At 37.0% G+C, this 26,031-nt stretch overlaps 1 protein-coding gene across 1 annotated transcript in view; it reads left to right on the forward strand.

Annotated features, from left to right (window-relative positions):
• Window positions 1–26,031, forward strand: part of LOC150078990 (patj homolog) — a 946,782-nt gene that overhangs the window by 10,965 nt on the left and 909,786 nt on the right. Inside the window, exon 2 of the mRNA XM_090382912.1 lies at window positions 2,585–2,641. Coding sequence (XP_090239038.1) covers window positions 2,626–2,641 — 16 coding nt within the window. The 5' untranslated portion in view covers window positions 2,585–2,625. The remainder of the gene's footprint in view (window positions 1–2,584; window positions 2,642–26,031) is intronic.

Raw genomic sequence — 26,031 nt, forward strand, 5'->3', positions numbered from 1 at the left:
GTGTTCTCCCCAGAAAATTTTTCCAGCCGGGTGGCATTAAGAAGTAGCTGGATGGGGAAGTGTAATACTTTGCATGGTATGTTCGAATTAAAATACTGATCGAGATCAGTGAGCAGTACTATATTGTACTGCGAGAATCGCTTAAATTTTAGACGGGCGGTCAGTTAAATTCATTGGGCGGTGTACCCATTCAGTAGATCCTGGGGAGAAATTGTGGATTGAACAAGATGGAACTCTAAAGTTCACTCAGTCAGGGCTTTCCTGCAAGCTAGCAGCATTCTTTCTGATCATCCATTCCTCCTTGTATGGTTCAGTCTCTTCTTCTGGTTACCTTTAGCTTTATTACTTATTCTGACCTTACCAGCAAAGGTGGAGATATCAGTAACTTCAGCTCCCACTAGCATTACTTACAGGTTATTAATAGCTTCTGAGACCTCCCACCAAACCAGTATAGTAACTGGGGGAAGGAAATCTCAAATGCATGATATTCATTTTGGTCTAAATATTTCTTGGTGTAAAGTGCATAGTAGCCTTTATCATTACCTCTCTAAACAATAATGGGATTAATAGTAAAATCACATACTATTGTGATTTTACTATTAATCACAGAAAATAATGAAGAAAACTTCATTATTTTCTGTGGCAGAAAGGTTAGACATACAGGTTGTAGTTACCCATTTCATCATTTGAACTGCTCTTTAAATAGGAGAATTTGCACATTGTCAGTTTTCATTCTAATAGAGCTTTAGTCCATGGCCTTTTTGAGTCCAGGGACCCCAAATATCTACTTATATTTTTTTATGTTAGGATATTATTATTAATTTGTAAAACATTTTTTATTTATTATTTACAGTACATATAGACACTCGTGACATTTGAATTTTTAAAGGATTAATGGTTATTACGACCTTGAAGCAGATTTTCAACCAAAATTCTATACAAATCTGAGGTTTTCACGATTAGAATGTTAGTGGTAGGGGATACTGCACTTGCTCTGACAAGAACCTGGTAGAACCAAGCTCCCACTTTTCATAGTCTAACAACATTCTAAAATATGTTCCTAAAATATTATGTGTGAACAATATGATTACTATGTTTACTAACAATATCAAATGAATATTGATATTGTTAGGACAAAATAGGAAAAAATTAGGATATTTTTAGTTTTAAAAATGAGGACAAAAAGAGAACATTTTAAAAATAATATTTATTACTAAAAATTTATTTTTTTAATAATAAATTTGTTTTATAAATAAATTTTTTTTGTTTACAACAGAATAAATAAAAGAACATTCAATAAAATTTATTCTGTTGTATTTACTGAAGGTGCAAGGCATGGAATATTTGGGAGAAAATTCATTTTATGATGAGAAAAGGTTTTTTTTTTTTTTAATTGAAAAAAAAAACTACGACACAAGTGTAAAATCCACGAGGACATCCAAGGATATCCCTGAAAACTAGGATGTCCTCGAAAACGAGGATGTCTGGTAACCCTAATCTAATAGCTCCTCTTATTTGACCAATTATATATTATTCAGTAAGTGACCACATTGATTTAATTGATTATGCCATGTGCATTATACTAATATCTAAAAGGGGCCCACTAAGGTGCAGGGGCAGATCTAGATTCTTGTGTGCCCTGAACCCACAAGAATCTAGATCTGCCTCTGCCTTCATTAACAGTATTAATGAAGGCATGGGCAGATCTAGATTCCTGTCTTTATTCTTATCATGCCATCATTAATACTGTTAATGAAGGCATGTCACATTTAATGTCTGAATTTGCTGATGATACAATATGTTGACAGAGTGGAATAAAGAGTAAGATACACTACTTCAATAAGACCTCTAATAATTATATTATTAAAAGAAAACTATGTAGCTTTTATAGTAATTTATTAGATAATAGCAGTTTTCATCATATATTTGAAACAAATTATGAACTCATTTTTTTGAAATGAATAAGAATTCATAATTGGCCTTTTTGAGGCTTTTCTTTAATTGTATTTGGGACCAATGGTGAATTGACATTTGTGGCTAGGACCACATTTACCATACCCCACTCCTCTCATTTTTGAAAAGTAATTTATGTCCGGGTTCCCTTATGTGGGAGTAGCTTTTGCACAATGAATTTAGATATATAGAAAAAAATTCAGAATGAGTGTAAATTGGCAACAGTGCATAGTTGCCTCCATATTGCTATACTTTATCAAAGTTTGCAACAAAATGTTAACATTCGAAAAAAAAAAAAAAAAAGTTATTTTTGAGAATTAATGTTTAAAGTGGGACTCCATTTTTGATGCCCTCTTTGTACTCTGTTAATATATGGAAAGGTTAAAGTAATTCTATGCTGTTATTTAATTTTTATATAAAAAAAATCTAAAATTTGATTTGTCTTTGACTGATAGCATGGGACATAAGGCAGCCATTACTGAAAATACTGCAGGCTAGCCTTGTTCTTCAATTAAATCAGTTGATTTAAATGTCACATTTAATGTAGTTTTGCTCCTTTTTTTCTTAAATATCTATAGCCTCACTTGAACTTGATGACAAACTTGAACTTGTTTTTGTTGTATTTTCATAGTATCCTGTTTGAACATTTCAACTATCTGAGGAGTATCAGCTATGCCAATTTCAGGAGGTATTCCATTCAGTTATATCCTTATTTTATAGTATATGTTAATTTGTAAAAATAAAGTATTTCCTATAACAATTTGAAGTAAATTTTTTTTTTGTAGTGCTTTGTTTTTTTCCACTTACAAGGAAGAGAAGGAAATAAAGTTCTTAACCTGATTAAACATAGTAAAACAAATACAGTAAACCCTCATTAATCCAGACCCTGGTAATCCAGATGTGACTTAATCCGGACAGCTCTAAAAAAATTAAAGTGTAAAAATCAAACGACGATCAGCTGAAAGGTCACGTGTATTGTGTCCGAGGTCATTGGGCCTTGATGACTCACGCTGCACAAACAACCTGGTTCCCAGCTGTGGTTCAGACAGTTGTTTGTCGTTTGCTCCGCAATTACGTGCTTCTATCTTTTGTCGTTTGTGCTGTGCAGTTAAACAATGTCTTTTAGACATTGTTTAACTGCACAGCACAAACGACCTAGTGTAGGACAGAAGCGTAAGCATAAAATGCTTTTCTTCATGATAAACTATCAGTGATAAAAGGAGCTTCAGTGACCAGCATCTGTCTTGAGTACGGCATCGCAAAACAGTTAAACAATGTCTTTTAGACATTGTTTAACTGCACAGCACATTTAGTTAAAATGTGCTGTGAAATGCTAGTTTAACTATATACAGTATATATATATATATATATATATAAGCCTAGTGTAGGACAGAAGCGTAAGCATAAAATGCTTTTCTTCACGATAAACTATCAGTGATAAAAGGAGCTTCAGTGACCAGCATCTGTCTTGAGTACGGCATCGCAAAACAAATCATATCTCACATTAAAAAGAAAAAAAAGCGAAATTCGTAATTTTGTTCTCAAGTTTAATGTGGGGAAAGAAAAAAGTAAAGTTAAATGAATGCGGATGCCTACTGATAAAGCACTAGATGATGCTGTGTACAAATGGTTTTCCCAACTTCGTTCGTCTGGTTTGGCTGTGCAAGGAATAGAAATTCAAGCAGTGGTGGAGAGACTGGCTAAACAGTTAGGAATTGAACAATTTAAAGTGAGCTCAGTCGGCTTTTTTTAGATTTAGAAGAAGGCATAACATTTCAAACAAGAAAATGTGTGGGGAAATTCTTAGTGCTGATTTTGAAGCTGTTGAGCCTTTCAGGAAACAATTGAATGATTTTATTCAAAAGGAGGGTTATCAATTGAACCAGGTGTACAACTTTGTTACACACTAGACATTACAAAGCATATTTCCTATAATCCGGACTTTCATTAAAACGGACACCTCTCAGCCTCTATTAGTCTGGTTTAATGAGGGTTTACTGTAATAATAATAAAAAAAAAATGCAATTTGCCTTGGCATAAACCCTACCAGGTCGATAAATCTTTGTTTATACTTGGTATGACCATCATGACCTGAGGAGGTGCCTCCGTAGCCAGGTGGAAAGGAGCAACAGGGCGCAGCACATGATTCTTGATTAGACTGGGGTTCGAGCCTGTCACCACCAAATACGGAGGATGCAGAAAGGTCAAGGGAATGACCACCGCATATTCCCAGAGCAATAATGGCCTTAGTTGCTAATGCTCCTAAAAATCAAATAACAAACAAACAAACAATGACCTGAGGAGTTTTCAATTTAATCATAACTCTAACAAACACTTCCTAGTTCATTTCACAAATATATGTGGCCTCAATTCTGATCTCACAATGCCCATTTCTATTTGCAGTCTGCCAGACCCCATGTACTTTTTCTGACAGAATCTCAGTTATCAGTTGATTCAACTACTGCTCATCTCAGTTGCCCAAATTATTCCACCTTTCGCCTCAAAGGTGGTACTTTTGCATATGTCCGTTCCGATATTCCCTGTCAAAGACTTCGTAATTTGGAATCTCCTCGTTTCGATCTTCTCTGGCTTAAAATCTCTCTACCTCATTGTGTCAAATTCATCTGTTGTCTCTACCGTTCTCCCAACTCCACTAATAACTTACAGCTGTTTGACTTCCTCTCTTTGAAACTTGACTTTCTCCAGTCCAACTTTCCTAACAGTGAGGTAATTTTCCTTGGTGATTTTAACGTTCACAACTCCATCTGGCTTCTGTTTTCTAGTCACACCGACCCAGCTGGCCGAGATGCTGAGGCTTTTTCAATTACTAGTAACCTTGCACAGATTGTTCATTTACCTACAAGAATACCGGACAATCCTAACCATGCGGCCAACATGCTTGATCTTTTTCTCACAAACAACCCTTCTAAGTACACGGTTGAAGTGAGTGGTCCTTTATGCACCTCAGACCACACCTTGATGATTGTCTCTTCTCCAATGGAGCCTTTATCTCATGACTATTCCCAACCTCGTATTGTTTGGTATTACAAGAATGCAAAATGGGATGACCTGCGAGATTTCTTTTCTTCTTTTCCTTAGTTGGATTATTGTTTCAAAACTTCTGATGTCAACATTTGCTCAGATCGTGTCAGTGAAATTATTCTTGTAGGAATGGAATCCTTTATTCCACACTCCACTTTAAAATCTCATCCTTTATCTAAATCTTGGTTTTCCAATAAAGGTGCTAGGGCTGGTCAAGAGAAGAACATTGCATATCATAATTGGCTTGTTTCCAAATCTTCTGATTCATTTTCTGCCTACACCAAAGCTCGCAACAATTGTAAATCACTTATTAATCAGTCCAAACTTGATATTGAACAGGCTAAGAGTAGAAAACTTGCTTCTTGCCCTAATGGTAGCCGAGCATTCTGGTCTCTTGCCAAAGCTATTGGCTGCAACTTTTATCCATCTCTGCTCCCATTTCTGTCAAAACCAGATGGTTCTGTTATCACTTCAGCCAAGGATAAAGCTGACCTGCTAGCATCGCATTTTTCTTCCAACTCATGTATTAATGATCCTGATAAAACACCTCTCACCATTCCCAACACACTCCATTTAATGCCTCCTGTGATCTTTTGTCAAAAGGATGTCTGAAGGATATTGACGAATCTTGATGCTAACAAAGCTCCAGGTCCTCATAGTATTTCTCCACTTATTCTCAACACCTGTGCTCCTGAACTTACTGCTGTTCTTTTTTGCTTTTTTCACTTTCTTATTCCAAAGATGTTTTTCCTTCTGCTTAGAAATTTGCTCATATCCAGCCAGTCCCTAAAAAGGGTGACAAATCCCTCCCATCCAATTATTGTCCCATTGCAATTACTTCTACTCTTTCTAAAGTAATGGAGAAATCAATTAACCGCGAACTCTTAAACTACCTAGAAACCTTCCGTCTGATTAATGATCACCAGTATAGATTCCGTCAGTGTCGATCCACTAGTGATATTCTGGCTTATGTTACTCATTTATGGACAAATTCATTGGAAATTTTGGGGAAACACAAGCAGTTGCTCTTGACATTTCAAAGGCTTTCAGTCGTGTTTGGTATAACGGTCTCCTAAAACAAGCTTCCATTTTATGGTTTGCCAACTGTTTTTTGCAATTGGTTATCCAGTTTTCTCTCTGATCGCTCATTGAGGGTGATGGTAGATGGCTCTCTGTCTTCTAACTTTTCTACTAATGCCGGTGTCCCCCAAGGTTCAGTTCTTTCCACCACTCTTTTCCTTTTGTATATTAATGACTTTCTTCCATTGACTGGAAATCTTATCCATAGTTTTGCCGATGATAGCACATTGCATTCTACTTTCCATTTTGAGAAACCTTTCCCTGCTCAATCAGTTTCAACTTCTCGAATATCTGCTACCAATTTCTTAAATGCTAATCTCCAGGTAATTCTTCAGTGGGACAAAGACAACTTAGTTGATTTCAATCCTTCTAAAACTCAGTCTTGTCTTATATCTCGCAAAAAGGATTCTTCTGCTCCTCTGCTTATCTTTGGTGGCACTCCAATTTCTAGGCAAAATGATATATCTCTTTTGGGGATTACCCTGACTTCTAATCTCTCTTGGCACAAGCACTTTAAAAATATTGCTTCCTCTGCATCTAAAAAACTTGGTTTTCTCTTTCGCTCTCGACGTTACTTTTCGTCCAAACAGCTGTTCACTCTGTACAAATCGCAAATCCACCCTACTGGGAAATATTGTTCTCACATCTGGGGCGGTGCCCCCAAAACCTCTCTCAGGCTTCTAGATTCCATTCAGAAGAGGGCAGTTAGGTTAATTAATGACTCCTCTCTAACAGAGTCTCTCCACTCGCTGTGTCATAGACGTACTGTTTCTGCTGCATACCTTTTCTACTGATACTTCCATGGGCACTGTTCTTCTGAATTGGTCTCTATAATTTCTGCTCTTTCTGTCAAAACAGTCCGAACACGTGTCGCGACCAGCCACATCCATTTAGTGTCCAACTTCAAACTCACAGAACCAACTTTTCATCTATCTCGTTTATTCATTCAACTGCCGTTTTCTGGAACAACCTTCCCTCATTTGTATTTCTTTAAAATTAGTCTACAGAAGTTCAAGTCCAATGTCAACAAATATCTTCTTTCGTCTTCTCAACCTCCAACCCAAGCACAGTACTAAGTACTACAGGTTCTAATACCTCTTGTGTTTGGGGGTTTCATAAAAAAAAAAAGAAAAGAAAACTTTTTTATGCAGCTGGTATTCTAGGGCAACATTTAATTAGGCACTTTTTTTTTTTTTTTTTTTTTTTTTGTACAAACCCAAATTTTGCACCAGATCCACAGCAGTCCCCTAATGTTGTGGTTCACCAACTCTAGTAACATAAGGATTTCTTTTAGCCTGAAAAATTTTCCACAGACTCCCGATGCTTTACAGAATTCTTTCTGTCTTCTGATAGATGTTATTTATGAACTCCTGGATTATTTCTAAGGGCCACATTTAAGACACTGCTGTAATATATTTAATGTGCAGATGAAGTTGCATCCCTCAATTCTTGGATGGTAGCTGGACATGGGTTCATAAACCTGACTTATCATACCTGTATAATGCAAGCATAGTGATATGGTTTCACTATCTTGCTCAGGTGTGTGAAACTCAAATTTTGATGTGGGCCAAGTTTAATTTAAAGCAAAATCAACTTGGATGCTCCTTGTAGACAAGTCAGGAACCTTACACTGTTTCACCTTGCCTCTGATACCACTGACTTTATGTAGTTCAGTCTACTGAACAGAATCAGCAAATCGGAAAACTACTCTCTCATTGACTATTTTGACAACTCCCAATCTGATGAACTCCATCCACAAGTTTGCCTCTTCTCTTGAACTGCAAAGTGACTAGTTCTCAACTAATTATTGTAGTTTATTATTTGTTTTATTATTTTTTATTCTCTAATTAATTAATTTATTATTTGTTTTACCAGTAACTTAACTTAATGCATACCTCTTTTGTACATATGATTTTTTTTGTTTGAATCTATATCAATGTTTATCTTATTGTTGGAGTCCTTATTATTCAACTCTGTTCATTGTTCTGCTCTAAGATACACTGTTAATGGTTACCTGTTGTGTATCTTGTTATTAATAAAATAAAATAAAATATATGTATACACACACATGCATATGTGTGTATATACATACATATACAGTGTGATTCAGGAAGAATAGTAAATATTTTGGGAGGTTATAACATTGATTATTCTGAGTAAAGAATTCATATAAACGTGTGCCCAATTCTCTATGGATATGGATATACAGCTGTTTGAAACTGGCACACCCACTTCCTGAATCAGATGTGACCAAGAAGCAGTTATAACCTAATGCTGTTTGGTATTAGAAGTGTTAAGAATGGCACTCATCTTAACACGGGCACCTCCGTAGCCAGGCGGGCAGGAGCAGCAGTGCGTAGCACACGCTTCTTGATTAGACCGGGGTTCGAGCCCGTGACCACCAAATACGGAGGATGTGGACAGGTTAGGGAATGACCATCGCATATCCCCGGAGAAAAAATAACAACATCTTGACACATGATGAATATGCTGGTATGGTGTTGTCTACGGTTTTTGTGGTGGAAATGCTAGTGTTAATATATATATATATATATATATATATATTAACACTAGCTCTTATAGTATTATGCCTCATTGCATGTATATTTATTATACTTGTGTGTGTGCACATGTGCATTTATATAATATCTTTATTGCAATCAGTGAAAATTTTACCTGCATGTCCGATGCAATACCCATAACAGCAACAATGCTAGGGGTTTAACATAGAAAGGAACTAAAACAGGAAAAAACAAAAAAACAAGTTGTAAACACGAAAACCATTCCCCCCCCCACAATGACAACATACTGATCAAGGAAAAACAATGACAGTCACTCAGCTGAAGACAATAGCTGCTCCCTGATGATACATCTATAGTCTTTGTCCTCAATGAATTTCACGTAGTCAGCATCCATCTCCTGTACATTTTGGGCATCTCCATGGGCAGATTCCTGCCAACGGAGATGCGCCCTTTCTGAGCTTCCATGCCATGCCACAGACTGTAAAGAAGGGAGGGTTTTAAGGGTTTTGGGGAGATTCTTCATATACCAAAAACTTCACCCATTATCATTCTAATTGAGACAACAAGATTTTCTGTAGTTTAGAAGTTTGGTCATTTCTGAACTGTCAGGAGTGAAAGTTTTTACATATGTGTGTGCACATGTTCATTTACATATGTGTGTGCACATGTTTGTTTATGTATGTGCATGCGCATATATGTGTGTATGTGCATCTCAATTGGCAGGAATCTGTTACCCTTCCTGAACCTCCACGCCACAGACTGTAAAGAAGGTAGGGATCGTAAGGGTTTTGGGGGGGATTCTTCATCTGCCAAAAACTTCACCTGTTATCATTTTAATTGAGATGAGCAAGCTTTTCTGTAGTTTAGAAGTTTGGTCATTTCTGAAATGTCAGGGGTGGAAGTTTTTACGTGTGTGTGCCCATGTTCATTTATGCATGCGTGTGCTTGTATGTGTGTGTGTTCAATTACATGTGCACTTGCACATATTCATTTATGTATGCACGTGTGAATAGGAAATTCAGTCTTGTGTAATTTTACCTGACGAAAAGTGCAGGAATGTTGTGTATGTTCTGGCCTTCAATTCCTTTAACTGAGCCATTTACTATGGCTCAGTTAAAGGAATTGAAGGCCAGAACATACAATATTCCTGCACTTTTCAGTCAGGTAAAATTATACAAGACTGGATTTCCTATTCGGCCTATTGTTTCCTAGGGAAACTCGGCATTTTCATCCTTGGCCATACATGTATATAGCATTATAAAACCCTTTAGACAGGCAATACAATTTGGGATTAAGAACTATGATACATTATTCAATAACCTTAAGGACTGTAGACTTGGCAATAATGATAATTTATTCTCATTATATGGTACCTCGTTGTATACAAATGGAAACGTTGAATTCACATTAGATATTATTTGGGATATGTTAAATAATAACTCTATACTGATTAATTATACGAAGCTTCCTATTAAAGAAATTTTTCACTTAATTAAACTCTTAGTTGAAGCCAACTATATCCCCTTTCAAGACAAAGTATACAAATAAATTTTTGGTTTGCCGATGGGATTGAGCTTGAGCAGCTTAATATCGGAGGTATATATCTCAACAATTGAGCATATACATTTGACGCCTTTTCTACACCGTATCACATACTATGGAAGGTATTTAGACAATGTTCTAGTTATTACTGATAGTAGTACTATCCAAGACATTTTACATTCGTTTAATAATATTCATTCTAGACTCAAATTTACATTGGAAAGGGAGGATACGGATACAAAGTCATTAAATTTTCTAAATTTCATGCTTACTCAGGACTCAAATAAAATCCAATTTAACATCTATCATAAACCTATAAACACCAGCCTGCTTCTACATTATAACAGCTATCACCCGTTCTCCTACAAGAGATCTATTATCTTTAATCAATTTCTAAATGCTTATAAATATTCAACGATGGAATCTGCTTTGGGCTCAGAAATACAAATATTAACCGGCAGATTCTTAAACAGGGGTTATCCCCTTGCTACAATAAACTGAATTAGGGTAAAAGTTAGGGTTAGGATAAATACTACATCAACCAACAGTCGTAATATTAAAAAATGCTTTATTTCTGTTCCATATGTACAGTGGCACAAACAGCTTAACAGATTCTTTAAAGATACCAAATTTAAAATTGTGGCCAGGCCAATACGGAAATTACACACTATACTGAAAAATTGCTCAGTCCTTTCCTCATTTGCAACACAAATAAATGACCTGAGATACAACATTACCTGTGGGGATTGCAACTCGTCATACCAAGGTTTTATGCGTTTTCCTCTGAATTTAATCAACACACAGCCTCAGTTCTCGTTCAGCAGCGTCAGAATTAGCATTTCATGCTGTTAATGAAAAACATACTTTTTTATTTAACGAGACCAAAATACTTACTGTCCAATGTAATTATACCAGACTATTAATTGCCGAAACTGTCGAAATTAAATTATGTGAGAATTCTGTTAATTTTGGCTGGCCATTTCTAATCTCTGATTCGTGGGATTTTGCGCACATGTGCGAAGACAAATAATGTTGATTTGATTTTTAATTAATTTTTACTGTAATGTAAGATTTTCGTTTTTTTTTTTTTTTTTTTTGTTTTAATTGCTGGAGAGTATCATACGGAAGTGTTTTACGTATTATATTGAGGTAAACCTCTTATTATTTTACAAATATTGATATCAACATAGAACGTATTGAGCATTACAGCTCGGTTCATACTATCAAATTATGTACTTGTACGTAGTAAAAAATGGGTTGAAGGAACCGAAAAATGAGACAATTAGTTTATTAGACATTTTTTATAAGTAAAGTTTATTGAAGTTACACTATTTTTGAGTCTTACGAATTAAGAATGAATTAGGAGTTTTTTTTATTTATTTATTTTTTTTTTATGTTATTTATTTTTTGCCGTATTTTTTAAAATAAAATTGTGTCGTAGCATTTATTTATGCCTTTAACTTTGCAATCAACTTTTGCTGGACAATCATGAAGAAGGTCATCCTTACAAAAATATTCAAGTGTTTGGTCAGTTTTTTTCAAGGACTTTCTTTAATTTTCAAATCCTCTTAATTGCGGGGACTTGTAGAATGAATCCTCGTAACTGCGGAGACTCGGTTAATGAATACTTGGATACCGGGGATCCCGCTGTACATGAAATTATTACTAATAAATAATGCATTTCATAAAATAGTATACTATAAATTTATTTGAAAGGTTTAAGGTTTTCAGAATGAAAATATGCACCATTACATTTAACTTTTGTTTCCAATTGGCAGAACTGAATCTAATAAAACCACACAAAAAAATTACAACATTAAATTTATATAATAGATATTTAAATATATTAATTCTATAATAAATGTGATTACTAGAATATGATTTTTTTGCTACCATCTTTCATTAACAAATTAGCCCTCCTCAGCTTTGAGATTGTAATATTGTACTAATACATAACAATTTCTGAATTAAACACAAAAAGAAATGAATGTTTGTGCTAGTCAGCAATGATGGTACCACAAACACTTGGTACAAGTTGAGTATCTGTTCCTGTCTAATCTGTGGGTGATAGCTGCCTAGGCAACCAAAGTTGATGATCTTGTTGGCATGACCCAGAACTTTTGAGTCTAGTCTGTCCTGGATTTCAGTTCTGGCATATGTGTGTGCCCTGAACGATTGTATTGCAGGAGCAGATTGCAGATGTCTACTTAATTCTCTTGACTTTACAATTGCCTTTTTTGTGTTATCTATTATAGTTGTAGAGTTAGTGCTGTAAATTTTCAAACTATGCTAACAGGGATATTAAACTCTAGCTTATTGAACACATCTTTGTATATACCCTGATTGAGAATTGGATATCATTAACTACGGTGGATTCTGGACTACCAAAGGAATCAAATGTTCTTAGGAATTTTTTCAAAAAAACCATAACTTTTACATAAAACAAGATTGCAGTTTTGTGATGTTACTTATGGTATAAGAGAAATTTATACAAGGGAATAATCACATTGCCTTATACAAAGGAATAATCACCTCTTTCATTGCTAGCAAAATTCCTATATATCACTAACAAAACTCTATGACCTGCTCTGGCAGCCCGTCTGCGCTGTTCAGAGAACTTCATATCTGACTGCACAATTACCCCAGGTCTCTTTCATTCTCCACCTCCCTGAGTGTAGTACCACACAGTTGGTACATTTCTCTTGGGTTACTGCTACCCATATGCAGTACTTTGCATTTGTCAGTGTTAAACTTTAGTTGCCACTTCTCAGCTCATCTGCTCAACTTTTATAGATTCTGTTGCAACAGTGTATTGCATTTACTGTCATTAACAATCCTGCCAACCTTTGTATCATCTGCAAACTTCGACATTAAGCCTGATATACCTTCATCGATATCGTCGATAAATACACAAAACAACAATGGGCTCAGCACCGAACCCTGGGGGACTCCACTAATAACATTATTCCAAGTAGAGCAGTGTCCATTTATTACCATTCTCTGCTGTCTCCCACTCAACCATCCTTTTATCCATTGCAGCAACTTGCTCTTAATGCCATACTGCTCCAATTTGTAAAGCAGTCTTCCATGTGCAACAGTATCAAAAGCTTTCCTGAAATCGAAGTATATGATATCAAAATTATTTTTTGTATGAAGTTACTTTGTGACCTCATCATAATATTCAATAAAATTGGTCAGACAAGACTTCCCCTTAACAAACCATGCTGTGTCTGAACTATTACTGCAGTCTTGTTTTGGTGATCCTGCACCTGTTATTCTAAGTAAGTGTAGACATAGTTTATAATATGTTGCAGGAAAAAAAAAGAAAAAAAAAAAGAATTTAAAATTGGAGGAGGAGTTGTGGCTATCTGCCATTATTTTATAATTTTTCCTTGCAAAAAAAGCAAATTGATTGTTTTTTGAAAGCAATAAAATGTAAACAAATAAATTCTTGCAAACATTTCATTACTTGCATGATATTTATTTTTGGTTAATGTTCACAAGCGGGTACCCCTTCTGATTGATTGTTGTGAGTAGTAGTGATTGACTAGTATTACGGTGTTTACCCCCCACCCCATTGCTGTTTTAAAATCCAAAAAGAGTTCCCAATTTTAAAATAGCGGCAGAAGGGGATAAACACCCTACCTAAGACTAACCATAGCAGGTAGGATCACTGTCACTTGCAACGATCACTGAGATCATTGCAAGTGGCAGTGATTGGCAGTGATTCTACCTGCTTGTAAACATCTTATTTTCAAAACTGAGCTTTTAATCAGTTGTGTGGAATGTAAAATGTAATTTGTATTACACTTGCTCTGAACCTATAATCCCCTGAGAGGCTCTGCTGTGTTCCAATGGAACATCAAGTTGGTCTCTGAAATCCAGAAAAAATACTTGCATTGTAAAGGATCAAGTAATAATCAAGTAATAAACATAAAAGGATCAAGTAATAATCACGTTAAACTTTTGTGTATTCCAAGTTTAGAATGTGTTCACTTATCTCTAAATGTCATGTTATCGCAATGCACAGAGTAAATGAGCAAAAAAATGAGCTACTATCACTCAAAGGAAGTGAGTAATAAAAAAAATAATGTGCATTACAGGCAACCGCCATATAACGTGGTATTATACAACACTGTTTTGCTCTAATGGAATTGATAAATTGCAGCAATTCTCCCACAACACAGTACTTATATAACACGGTTTCGCTCTAACACAGAGAATTTTAGTAAACCATGCATAACGGTATTTTTAAGCTTTTGTGCAGGGGAAACCCTGCTATTATGTTGGATGTAATTTTTCAACATTTCCACTCTTTTTTGAATCCCTGCTGTTGCCTCGCTAGTCTAGTCAAAAAAAAAAAAAAAAAAATGTTGAGAAATCCCTGTATTTTATCTTGTTGTTAAATCTCCGTGTTATGCTCTGTGCTATTGAACGTGTGCTTGTTGAACTTGTGAAAAAATCTAGATTTCAAAGTTTTATTACTAAAATAAGTTTTATTACAATTGGATAGCACACCAGGCCATCCAAAAGATTTAAGTCATCCAAACGTTGAAGTTGTGTTTCTACCTCCACAGTTGTACTGGGTTAATATAACTTCTTTCATTCAGCCATTAGATCATGGCGTTATATCCACCTATAAAACTCATTGCATCAGAAAATCATTACAATGAATTTTGGAAAAAAATGATTCCGAATCTTTTGAAGCAATGGAGGCATGGAAACATTTTTCAATTGTGGACTGTATCAGAGTCAGCTTTATCACTCAAAGGAGTAAAACCATCAATGTTAAATGTGTGTGGAAAAATGTATGGCCAGAGTCATCAATCTTCTCTTTCTTGGTGATTTCCTTCTATTTCTCTCTCTCTCTTCAACAAACCTCTTTCATGCCATCAGCTCCTACCTCTGACAGCGAAAGATAGAAGTCATAACCCCTTACCAAAGATTAATCAGAGAAGTACACAGAGGATGCCCGTAAGGGTCAGTTTTGGGCCCACTGTTGTGGAATTTCGTCTTTGATGAGTTCCTGCGTATCGACCTGGGAGACGTAAAGTCACAGGCATTCACCGACGACCTAATATTGACAGTAGTGGCTAACTCCAGAGCCCAGTTGGAAATAGCAGCAAACAGAGCCATCATCACTCTACAGGAATGAGCAGAAGCAAACTACCTGGTAATATCGCCCACCAAAACAACATCTGTACTCCTCAGGAAGAACCCTTGATCCAAGAAGACCCCCACAGATAAAAATAAACGGAGCCACAATCAGGTTCGCCACCCAAATAAGATATCTTGGCATAATCCTCGACACAAAGCTCACGTTTAGGCCACATCTCATACAACTCAGAAAGAAAATTAGAAACTATGCTGCCATGGTAGCCCAAGTCACACAATGAGACTGGGGACTAAACAAAAGAACACTGGATCTTTATTACAAATCCACTTTTATCCCCATAATCACATATGCAGCTGCCACATTCTACCACAAAATGATGACTGTAGCCAACAAAAGGATCCTGAACTCAATACAACGGTCAATACTGTTGAAAATAACGCATGCTTGTAATACAGTCAGCACAGAGGCACTCTAGGTTCTGGCCTGAATCTTGCTGCTGGATCTGGAAATCATTAGATGTGGCCTGACATACTACATAACGAAAGGGATTACCTTCTTGGGGCATACAATAGAACCGGAAAACGGAGAAAGCACGATTGCAGGCACACTTGAAACAAACGTGGCAGACCAGATGGTCCACTTCGCACAAGGGCGATGTAACGAGGAAATTCATCCCCCTTGTAAAAAAACCTACCCGAAGTCACCTGGATGGCTCCACCTGGGCCTCTACACAACCTTCATGCTGGCTGGCTGGCCACGGGCCCTTGAATGACAAACTTGCCATGCTGGGTATGCTCCAAGATCCAAACTGTCCTTGTGGAGAAAGTGAAAGCTGGGAGTATCTGATGTACCAGTGCCCCGTATACGAGGACCTGCGGGGAATCTTCATAACAAGGCTAAGATTCTTACCCCAACGGCAAGAACATCACCTATTGGATTCAAGGGACGAATACCAAATTCTGTCCAGATTTGCCTGGGACCTCTTCGAAATGCGGTCGGGAACTGACGAGAAGATCCACTGAAGAGCATGTCGTAAGCAAAATCCCACAAGGACAAGACATCCCAAGAGACAGAGTATGACTCAACTACAGTGATCAATCCTCAAGAGCACTCAAAGAAAAATTGAGATAACCTGACCCAGCCAAACAGCGATGGTGGATGCAGCGCCTGGCTGACAGTGATTCGCCACCAGCTAAGACAAATAAGGAACCAATCTCCCCAAAGAAAACACCCAAAGCAGGAATAAGAAAATACAAAATACTAGCCCCATAAATGATGCAACACTGATCACAGAATGGTAAGATGTACACTTGATATAGATGTAGGAAAGGAAAGGAAAAAACTGACTCGAGTAAATAATACAAAGGTCTTTGAAATAACAGAGGAGGAGAAAAGGCAGTATGTACTGGAACTTAAGAACAAGTTTGAGCTTCTGCAGACTGCTCAGGACCAAGATATCGACGAGGAATATTACAACTTTCTGAAAGTGATAAAGCCCAAGAAACCTATAGGGAAACAGAAATCCAAAGAAGAAAAAATTAGTCAAGAAACACTTGTCATGATGAACCAAAGACGACAAATGAAGAGCAAGAAAAACACTGACAGGGAGAAAATTGAGTATACTGAGTTATGCAAAGCCATTAGAAAGAGACTCAGAGAGGACATAAGAAGATTTAACACAAGAAAAGTAGAACAAGCATTAAGGGAAAACAAAGGATTTAAATCAGCAGCCATGAGCAGTAATACAGAAAGACAAATGATACTGAAACTGAAGAATAGCAATGGTGTACTTATAAACAGCAGAGAAGGCATAATTCAAATAGCAGAAGACTACTATAGAGAATTATACAAGGAGCGAGGGAATGATACCAGCAGTGGGGAAGATGGATTGCAAAGTAGCAACACATACGATATACCCGATATTCTTCCTGATGAGGTAGAACATGCATTGAAGAAAATGAAGAATCGGAAAGCCCCGGGGGAAGATGAAGTTACTGTAGAGTTGTTAAAATTGGGAGGAAGAGACATAACACAAAAACTGGCAAGGCTCTTCACAAAGTGCATTAGAAAAGGTGTGATGCCTAAGCAGTGGAATAATGCAATCATAGTTTTGCTGCATAAAAAAGGAGATAAATCAGAAATTGGAAATTATAGACCAATTAGCTTGTTATCCCATATCTACAAGTTGTTCACAAGGGTCATTACTAACAGATTAGAAAGAATACTTGATGAGAATCAACCGAAAGAGCAAGCTGGCTTTAGGACAGGATTCTCAACTATGGATCACCTTCACGTAATATCACAGCTAATGGAGAAAGCAAATGAATATAAAACACCATTATGCCTGGCATTTGTGGATTATGAAAAGGCATTTGACTCCATACAGCATAAGGCAATGTTTCGGGCACTGGAAAGACAAGGCATAGATACTCCATATATTATGATTTTGAAGAAAATATATGAGAGTGCTACATCCTTTATTAGACTAGACAAAGACAGTAGCAAATTTAAAATCGAGAAAGGAGTTCGACAAGGAGACACAATATCTCCGAAGCTGTTTACTGCTGCCCTTGAGGAAGCTTTCAGAAGATTAGACTGGTCGCAGAAAGGAGTCAATGTGAACGGAGAGTACCTAAACCATTTACGATTTGCAGATGACATTGTGGTCATAAGCCACGATCCCAAAGAACTAGAGGAAAATCTTAATCAGTTATGCACAGTTAGTAAGGATTTTGGACTAAAGATGAATATGGCTAAAACAAAAGTAATGATGAACAAGTATGCCACGGAAAGGGAAATAATGATTGAAGGAGCAGTAATTGAAAAGGTGGAGTCATATACTTATCTGGGACAAGTTATTAGCTGTAATAATGATAAATGGCTGGAAGTCAAGAGAAGAATAAATTTTGGATGGATAGCATTCAGGAAATATAGTCACATACTAAAGAGCAATATCCCAGTTTGTCTGAAACGTAAAATAATGAATCAATGTATACTCCCCACCATGACTTATGGAAGTGAAACTTGGGCACTCACCAAAAGAATGGAAGAGAAGCTAAGAACTACACAGCGAAGAATGGAACGAATTATATTGGGAATCAGACTGTTAGATAAGAAGAGAAACACATGGATTAGGCAGCAAACTCAAGTAAAGGACATTCTTATCAAAATTAAAGAACTAAAATGGTCTTGGGCAGGACACATAGCTCGAAGACATGATGACAGATGGACTAAGAAAATAACAGAATGGTACTCAAGAGGAGCTAGAAGAAAACCTGGAAGACAAAGGCGGAGATGGATAGATGAAATTCATGAGTTTTTGAGTAGTAAATGGATGGCCAGTGCTCAAAACAGAAGGAACTGGAAAGTTGCTGGAGAGGCCTTCATCCTGCAGTGGATTGAAAATGGCTGATGATGATGATGATGAAATGATGCAACTAGAAACAACGAAACAAAGTGTAGCTTAGTTGCCAAATGCCATATGGTGACCTGAAGAGGCGCCCTAGCCCCCTTCATCTTTGAATTACAATTCCCTGGGGGGAGGGGACAGTTTCCCCCATCTCCTCCCCTCCTCACCACCCCCACTTTTCTTCTCTAGTGGTGCATGGGCCTGCCCTACTGAAACCTGGGGCCACCTTCTCTATTGGCCCCATACTTCTGTCTTTCTCCCCCCACCAGTCTTCAGTCTCCCTCCCCTCTCCATCTATACGCTTGCGAAAACCCCACACACACCTAAATTTAAGCATGTCAAATCACCTTTTGCCCATATTTTGGCCTTTTCAAATTCAAGCGACACCACCCTCATGCAATCGATTAGTTTAAAAGATTTTTTTTTTTTTTTAGGTTCTAGCTACCGAAATCTTAAGAAATTACAAGGCAGGACCTGCCAGAGTAACCGAGTCTACTGGGTTCCTGGTCTGCCTCCATGGGACGAAAGTGGGGCAACGTTGGGCCTCAGCAGGGGTCTAGCGGCTAAACGACCAGATGAACAGCGGTACACAACATCACACAAATATAAAGCCCACACACTTTTAAATCTCTCGCATTCCCAGCGAACCGGTACACCCATAATGAAAGCAATGCGGAGATGGGGAAAACCCCTGGTGCCGTTAGACATCAGTACACTTTCACTTCTCTCTCTCTTTCTCTCTCAGGGTAACGTGGGGAATTTTTTTTTTTTTGACTGGTGCAGCATAAGCCTCAGGCTTCCTTGCACCATATTGCTAATAATAATAATAATTCAGAAAATATGGTTGAACTGGCAGAAAACAGAATCAATGTTATAGTAGAACTTGCTACGTCAGAAGGAGGGGAAGATTTTGATGGGGTGCCTCCGTAGCTAGGTGGGCAGGAGCAGTAGTGCGTAGCACATGCTTCTTGATTAGATCAGGGTTCGAGCCTGTGACCACCAAATACGGAGGATGCATAAAGGTCAGGGAATGACCACCGCATATCTCTGGAGCAATATGACCTCAGTTGCTAATGCTCCTAAAAAACCAAATAACAATAACAGAATTTGATGATATGACTACTGAAGCCCTCATAGATAGCACAGTTGACAAAATCACTATCCTCCCCACACTGGGGGGAAAAGACCTGAGTTTGAATCCCGTTGATGGCGGGAGGAATTTTTTCGGTCCTTTTCACAATGTGCCTGAGTTGCTCGGGCGAGGGTAGCATGGTATTTTTCTCCCGGAAACTTTGATTTTTCTCCAGCAAAACAGAAAACCGCCCTCAGGACACATGCAATTTATAGACAATATATACAGAGTAACATGGCCTTAGTTGCCAATGCTCCTAAAAAAATAAAAAAGATATGATTACTGAAGATGTTCAAGAATTACTTGTAGAAAAAGAGGCTGGCGAAGTGTATTTGGTGGAAATGGCATCGGAGGTAAAACCAAATCAATTCAGAGGATGATAGCTCAGATGAAAATTCTAAACTTCCAAATTTTACACTAAAAAGCATATGGGAAGGCATAAAGTTAGCTGAGCAATTAGAATCTTATTTTTTGAATGCAGATTCTTGAATGAAAGGAGCCTGAAGTTCAGAAGGGAGCTTCAAAAATGCTTAGTTCCATACGATGAAATTCACAATGATTTATCAAGCAAAAGCAAACAAACCCAGATTACTGATTTTTTTAAAGAGAGCAGAATATACATGAAATCTGGAATGGTGTAATTTTTTGTTAGTTTTGGAACATAACCCCCCACCACTCTTGTACTTTTTCTTAGTCCCGTATAACCGGTTTCACACAACACAACATTTTATAGGAACCTAACTACTGTGTTATATGAGCGTTAACTGTACTTATCTGTTATCTTTTGCATAAATATTGTAAACATGTAATATATATTATATCACCGATTTATTACTTAAAAGAATCTCTTACAAATGTTTTCATTGAATAATATACAAAAGTATTTAATGAAAGAGTTGTATTTTGATCTATTTGTTTATGAAGGAGTTTACTAATGCATGGGTAATGCATAAGTAAAGTCCTATTTGTTTTTGTAAACTCATATTTTGTAAGTAAACTTGTATTTGTTTATTGTGATGCTTCTGCTGGAAATCAAACTAGGCTGCTGATATAGCTGTTACACTTGCTGAATCTAAATTGTACTGCCTTCCAAACATGGTTGTAGTTAAAAAAAAAAAAAAAAAAAAACACACACACACACACACAAGGTAATTTTATTAAAATGTGCTGCAATGGCACTTATAGCCCATCAAGATGTTTAGGTCACAATGATCTTGCTGGTTCAACTGGTTTCATGATGTTCACCAGAAATATACCTTCAGCATCATCACATTGTATGATACATACAACTTGGCTTCAGATTGTCACTGTTGTATATTTGCTGTTTATGGGTGGCATAGTAGTTATGATCTCTCTTCACATTTGGAAAAGGCCTGGACTTGATTCTATCAACAACGTTGAACTTGAAATCCCAACATAAAATTTGTGTTGTCATAATACTGTAACATTAGCATAGGCATGGGATGCCGGAGTTAGTTGATCTTGGGTGAGGCACATATTCTTATAATTTTATCCAGTTCCTGCAAAAAAATAACAGAAGTTACAACATTTTTCTGGTACACAATCAATATTCTTGATTTATAATATAAAATATTATAATAAACAACTGTTAAGAACTTGAAATCCCAACACAAAAAATTAGTGTTGTCATAATACTGTAGCATTAGCATAGGCATGTGATGCAGGAATGCATGCTTATACAGCATCAGCCAAAAAAAAAAAAAAAACCCTTCCCATTCCATCCATTTGCTCCAGAAGTTTGTCGAGTTCCACCTTGAATTTATTTAAGCTATCATCTTCCACAATGACAGATGGAAGTTTATTCCAACAATCAACCACCCACTGACTAAAGGCAAATTTCTGAACATCTATTCTGCAACTGTCTTTCCTCGATTTGAATTTATGCACCCACAGGTGCATAATCAGAGGAAGACTCCCCCAGCATTGAGCTTTCTCAGACCATTCAAGGCTTTTTACACCTCAATCAGATTGCCACCTCTCAGCCCATCTGCCCAACTTTTCTAGATCCTGCTGCAGTAGCATACTGTCATTAAGAACCCTAACCTTTGTATTGTCTCCAAAATTAGACATTAAGCCTGATATAGTTTTATTAATATCATTGATAAATACAGAAAACAACAACGGACTCAACACTGAACCCTGGGGGACTTCACTAATAATATTAGTCCACGAAGAGTAGTGTTCATTGATTACCACTCTCTGTCTTCTGTCACTCAGTCATCCCTTTATCCCTAGCAGCAACTTGCCCATGATGCCATACTGCTCCAATTTTTACAGCAGTCAGTATTCTTATTCTTTATGTGACAGTGATTCACTGCACTACAATAACTATGTGCCATTTAGAGATAACCGAGGGAATGTTCTGAACTTGGCACACGCAGAGTTTCAAATTTAATTTGTCAAGTGTAAAGTGTAATATGTCACTATCCTTTGTATGCTAGCCTTTTTACAATGTATGTGTTCTTTCTGGATTTATAAATCAATTTGTATCTGAAGCTGTCTAGGTTAAAATCTAGCAACATTACACACTTTGTGTTTCAGCATTAGAATATGTTCCATTTTAATATAGTAGGTGTATATCAAGTGTAATTTGTCAAGGATTTATATAAAGTGGAAAATGTGAAGTGTAATTTTAATAAAAATTATTTTACCATTTTGATTAAAATTTCAATTTCAGACTTGAATTTTAAAATCCTGGTGAAAAGAGGAATCTGTATTCATTGTAAGGAATATGTATCTGATAGGTAGAAAGGTAATGGCAACTGAAATAGTATTGTTGCACACTCAGTGTGTGGTCTGAATTTTGAGGTTGTCTTTAGGCAATCATTACTGCTGTTATTAATTAACCAAAAAATGTATAATCTAGCATAGTTGCATTTCATATTATAAGGAACTCTAATACACAAATTTCAGGAAATAGTGTGACATTCAGCTGGAAAATTTTAAAAAACTGGTCGAAATGACATGGAATGACCCACTTGAAATTCATGTGTCTACATTATTTTTTAGCAAATTAAAAAATATGGGCTTATGTATAAGATGATCCTGAACAGTCTTGCCAAATGCGGGAAGTAACTTTTAACTCACCAAAATGATGAAAAAATTTTGTATAAAATATAGTGGTGGTGGACAAAAAAACTGCATCACTTTTGAATTTTGCAAATAATGTTTTGCGCTGCATTGTGGGTTGCAGAAATATTCAAAATGCATTTGTTAGATGGGATATATATCTCTGTGAATGAAATCCAATAAAAAGACTCCACCTGACATTCCTAATTGCCATAAATATCTTTCCAAAGGGTAAAATGCATAATTAATGGAAATATGAGAAATCATGCAAATGGAAATCATGACAACCAAACATACATTTTATTGCATTAATGTGTACAAACTGAAATGATGAGTTAACGTAATAGTATTGTGTACAGTAAATCAGCAAAATTAGTCCTCAATATTTTGTTGTTCCTCCTCGAGCTGCAGTTACAGCCTTGCAACGATTTGGCATAGAGTTAATCAACTTCTGGTTGGCCAATTTCGTGGTACCACACCCTTACAGTGCTCTCCTGCAGCTGAATCTTACTTGTTGGCTTCTGAGCAATTTTAGATGAAATTATGTACCAGCAATTTTCAATAGGGTTCAAATGTGGACTGTTGCCAGGTCTGTCCAACACTGTAATGCCAGCATTTCTGAGGTATGACTGCACCTTAAGGGAGAAAAATGAGGGAAAACATTGGTGTAAGTATGTTTTAAGCCTTGTGAGACAAGGAGACAAACTAATCATTAAATCTAAATAGCATAAAACTTACCAATTTTGCTGTGTGGAAAGCTGCTCAGTCCTGTTGAAAAATGCAGTTTTGGACGTCTATGTGGGGATCCCTAATGACGGTTTTCAGGCTTTCCTAGGCACCTCCGTAGCCAGGTGGGAAGGAGCAGCAGTGCGTAGCACATACTTCTTGATTAGACTGGGGTTCGAGTCCGTCACCACCAATTACGGAGGATGCGGAAAGGTCAGGGAATGACCACTGCATATCCAGCAGCAATATGGCCTTAGTTGCTAATGCTCCTAAAAACCAAATAACTAACAAACAAACAAACAGGCACTCCTCCAAGATAGCATTGTAGGTTTCTGCATTCACTGTTCCATTAATAAACTTAATTTGCCCCACCCCTTTGCTTGTTATGCTGCATCCCCAGACCATTTGACCGGTGGGGAACTTTACAGTCGGTGTATGCAGTCAGGATGGTATGCCTCCAATTTTTGTCTTTGACATATCGCTTCCCATCTGAGCCATGCAGGTTGAATTTCGATTTGTCAGAAAAGGTGACTGTGTCCCATTGCTATTTTGTCCATGAAACATGCGTTTTAGCCAAAGCAAGTCGCTTCTTCCTCATTTGTTGGGTCAACAAAGGCTTCTTGGGTGGATAGGCATGCAGACCACATTCCGAAAGCCATCTTTGGATAGTTAGTTGTTGTTATTTGGTTTTTAGGAGCATTAGCATCTAAGGCCATATTGCTCTGGGGATATGCGGTGGTCATTTCCTGACCTTTCCACAACCTCCGTATTTGGTGGCCACGGGCTGATCAAGAAGCAGTGTGCTAAACACTGCTGCTCCTGCCCACCTGGCTACAGAGGCACCGGATAGTTTGTGCACTAGTTTCAACACCAGAGGCCATCTCAAATTCCAGTTTTAGATCAGGAGCACTGGCATGGTGATTACGAAGGCATAGCCATTTTTAAATATCGATCTTGGGAAGGCATTCACTCTCTTATGGTCTGATCCAGGTCTTCTCTTCACATCACTGGTTTCATGCTTTAATTTCAGAACCCAGGATACTGTTGACTGGTGGCAGCCTATTTTATCAGCGATAGCATGTGTAGAAAGCCCTTCCTGGGAAAGAGGAACAGCTACACTTTTTTTTCCTCGGTGTCAACTGAACATATTGAGGTTATATCCTACTTTGCGGAGGTTACACCTCCGCAAAGTAGGATACTAATGAGCGTGTATGCCTTTCCAATGCTGTATTTATAGAAATGATGATGCAATACCTTGCAATTACTGTCTGAAGCAATAGAAATGTTGTTTGATGCAATACATTTGCATTGCGACAAACAAAACGACTGTAATCAAACAATATCTTATACGTTTCGCTACAAATGTTACTTTTTTTAAGTTGATGCATTTTTTTTTTGTCCACCACTGTAGGTCTCAGTGCTCCCTTGCCAAATCATAGATATGTTGCTGCTTGTGGTATTACTATCAGCAATACTGTTTAATGGATTTTTATTTCATGTTATTGCACATTTTGAGGGACATGTCTATTTAAATGCCAGGTCACAGAATGATCATTTTGAGGGACATACGTTACTATTCAAATGCTGAAATGGCAGACATACGTTTAACTTATGGCTCTGCAAATTGGAGTGGCAAGGAAGTATTCCCATAATAAATGTCCCGACAGGAAAACTTTGAAGCTGTTGATTAACTCAGAGAAATGGGTCATTCATTTCTGTGTATGCCATGGTGAGGTGGTAGGGGATAACTCAAGTTAGAAGGATGGCTTTTTTACTAACCATATGCAGACGAAACCTAGAACCAGTAAAGGTCTAGAGCAGTGGTTCTCATACAGATCTATCAATGATCCCCTCTGGGTGAATATTTGGTTGCCACAAACCCCCCCCCCCATGATTTTTTGTAACATAAAAAAAATTTCTGCAAAATTTTTTTTATGATAATAAGCTAAAATTTTTCCACTGAAATTACTTTTTTAACATTTTTAATGCAAATACACATATTTTGAGATGTTTTTCATTGCTGAGACATATCTACTTGTTATTTATTACTTAGGCCTGACGTAGCCCAGTGGTCAGGAGCTAGAGTGCATAGCACGCGTTCCTTGATTGGACCGGGGTTCAAGCCTGTGACTACTAAATACGATAAATATTTGTATTGATGATTTATTGTAAACTCTACTCACTTGGTTGTCGTGCCGGAGTATAAACAGAAAAAAAAAAAATTGGAATAACATATATATTTTTAAAATTGTAAATATATAGGTTAACGAATTTTTTATTTGTCTTTAAAACACAACTTTTCTATTCTGGGACACAAATTACTTAGAACACAATGAAGTTCACTATTAACATCTGTCAATTTGTTTCTCGCTTTACATTTAATTGACACTAAACTAGATAATCCAACTTTATAAAGATA

The sequence above is a fragment of the Mastigoproctus giganteus genome, chromosome 10 (assembly GCF_048544385.1).
Source record: "Mastigoproctus giganteus isolate SK-2022 chromosome 10, ASM4854438v1, whole genome shotgun sequence".
Taxonomy (NCBI): domain Eukaryota; kingdom Metazoa; phylum Arthropoda; class Arachnida; order Uropygi; family Thelyphonidae; genus Mastigoproctus; species Mastigoproctus giganteus.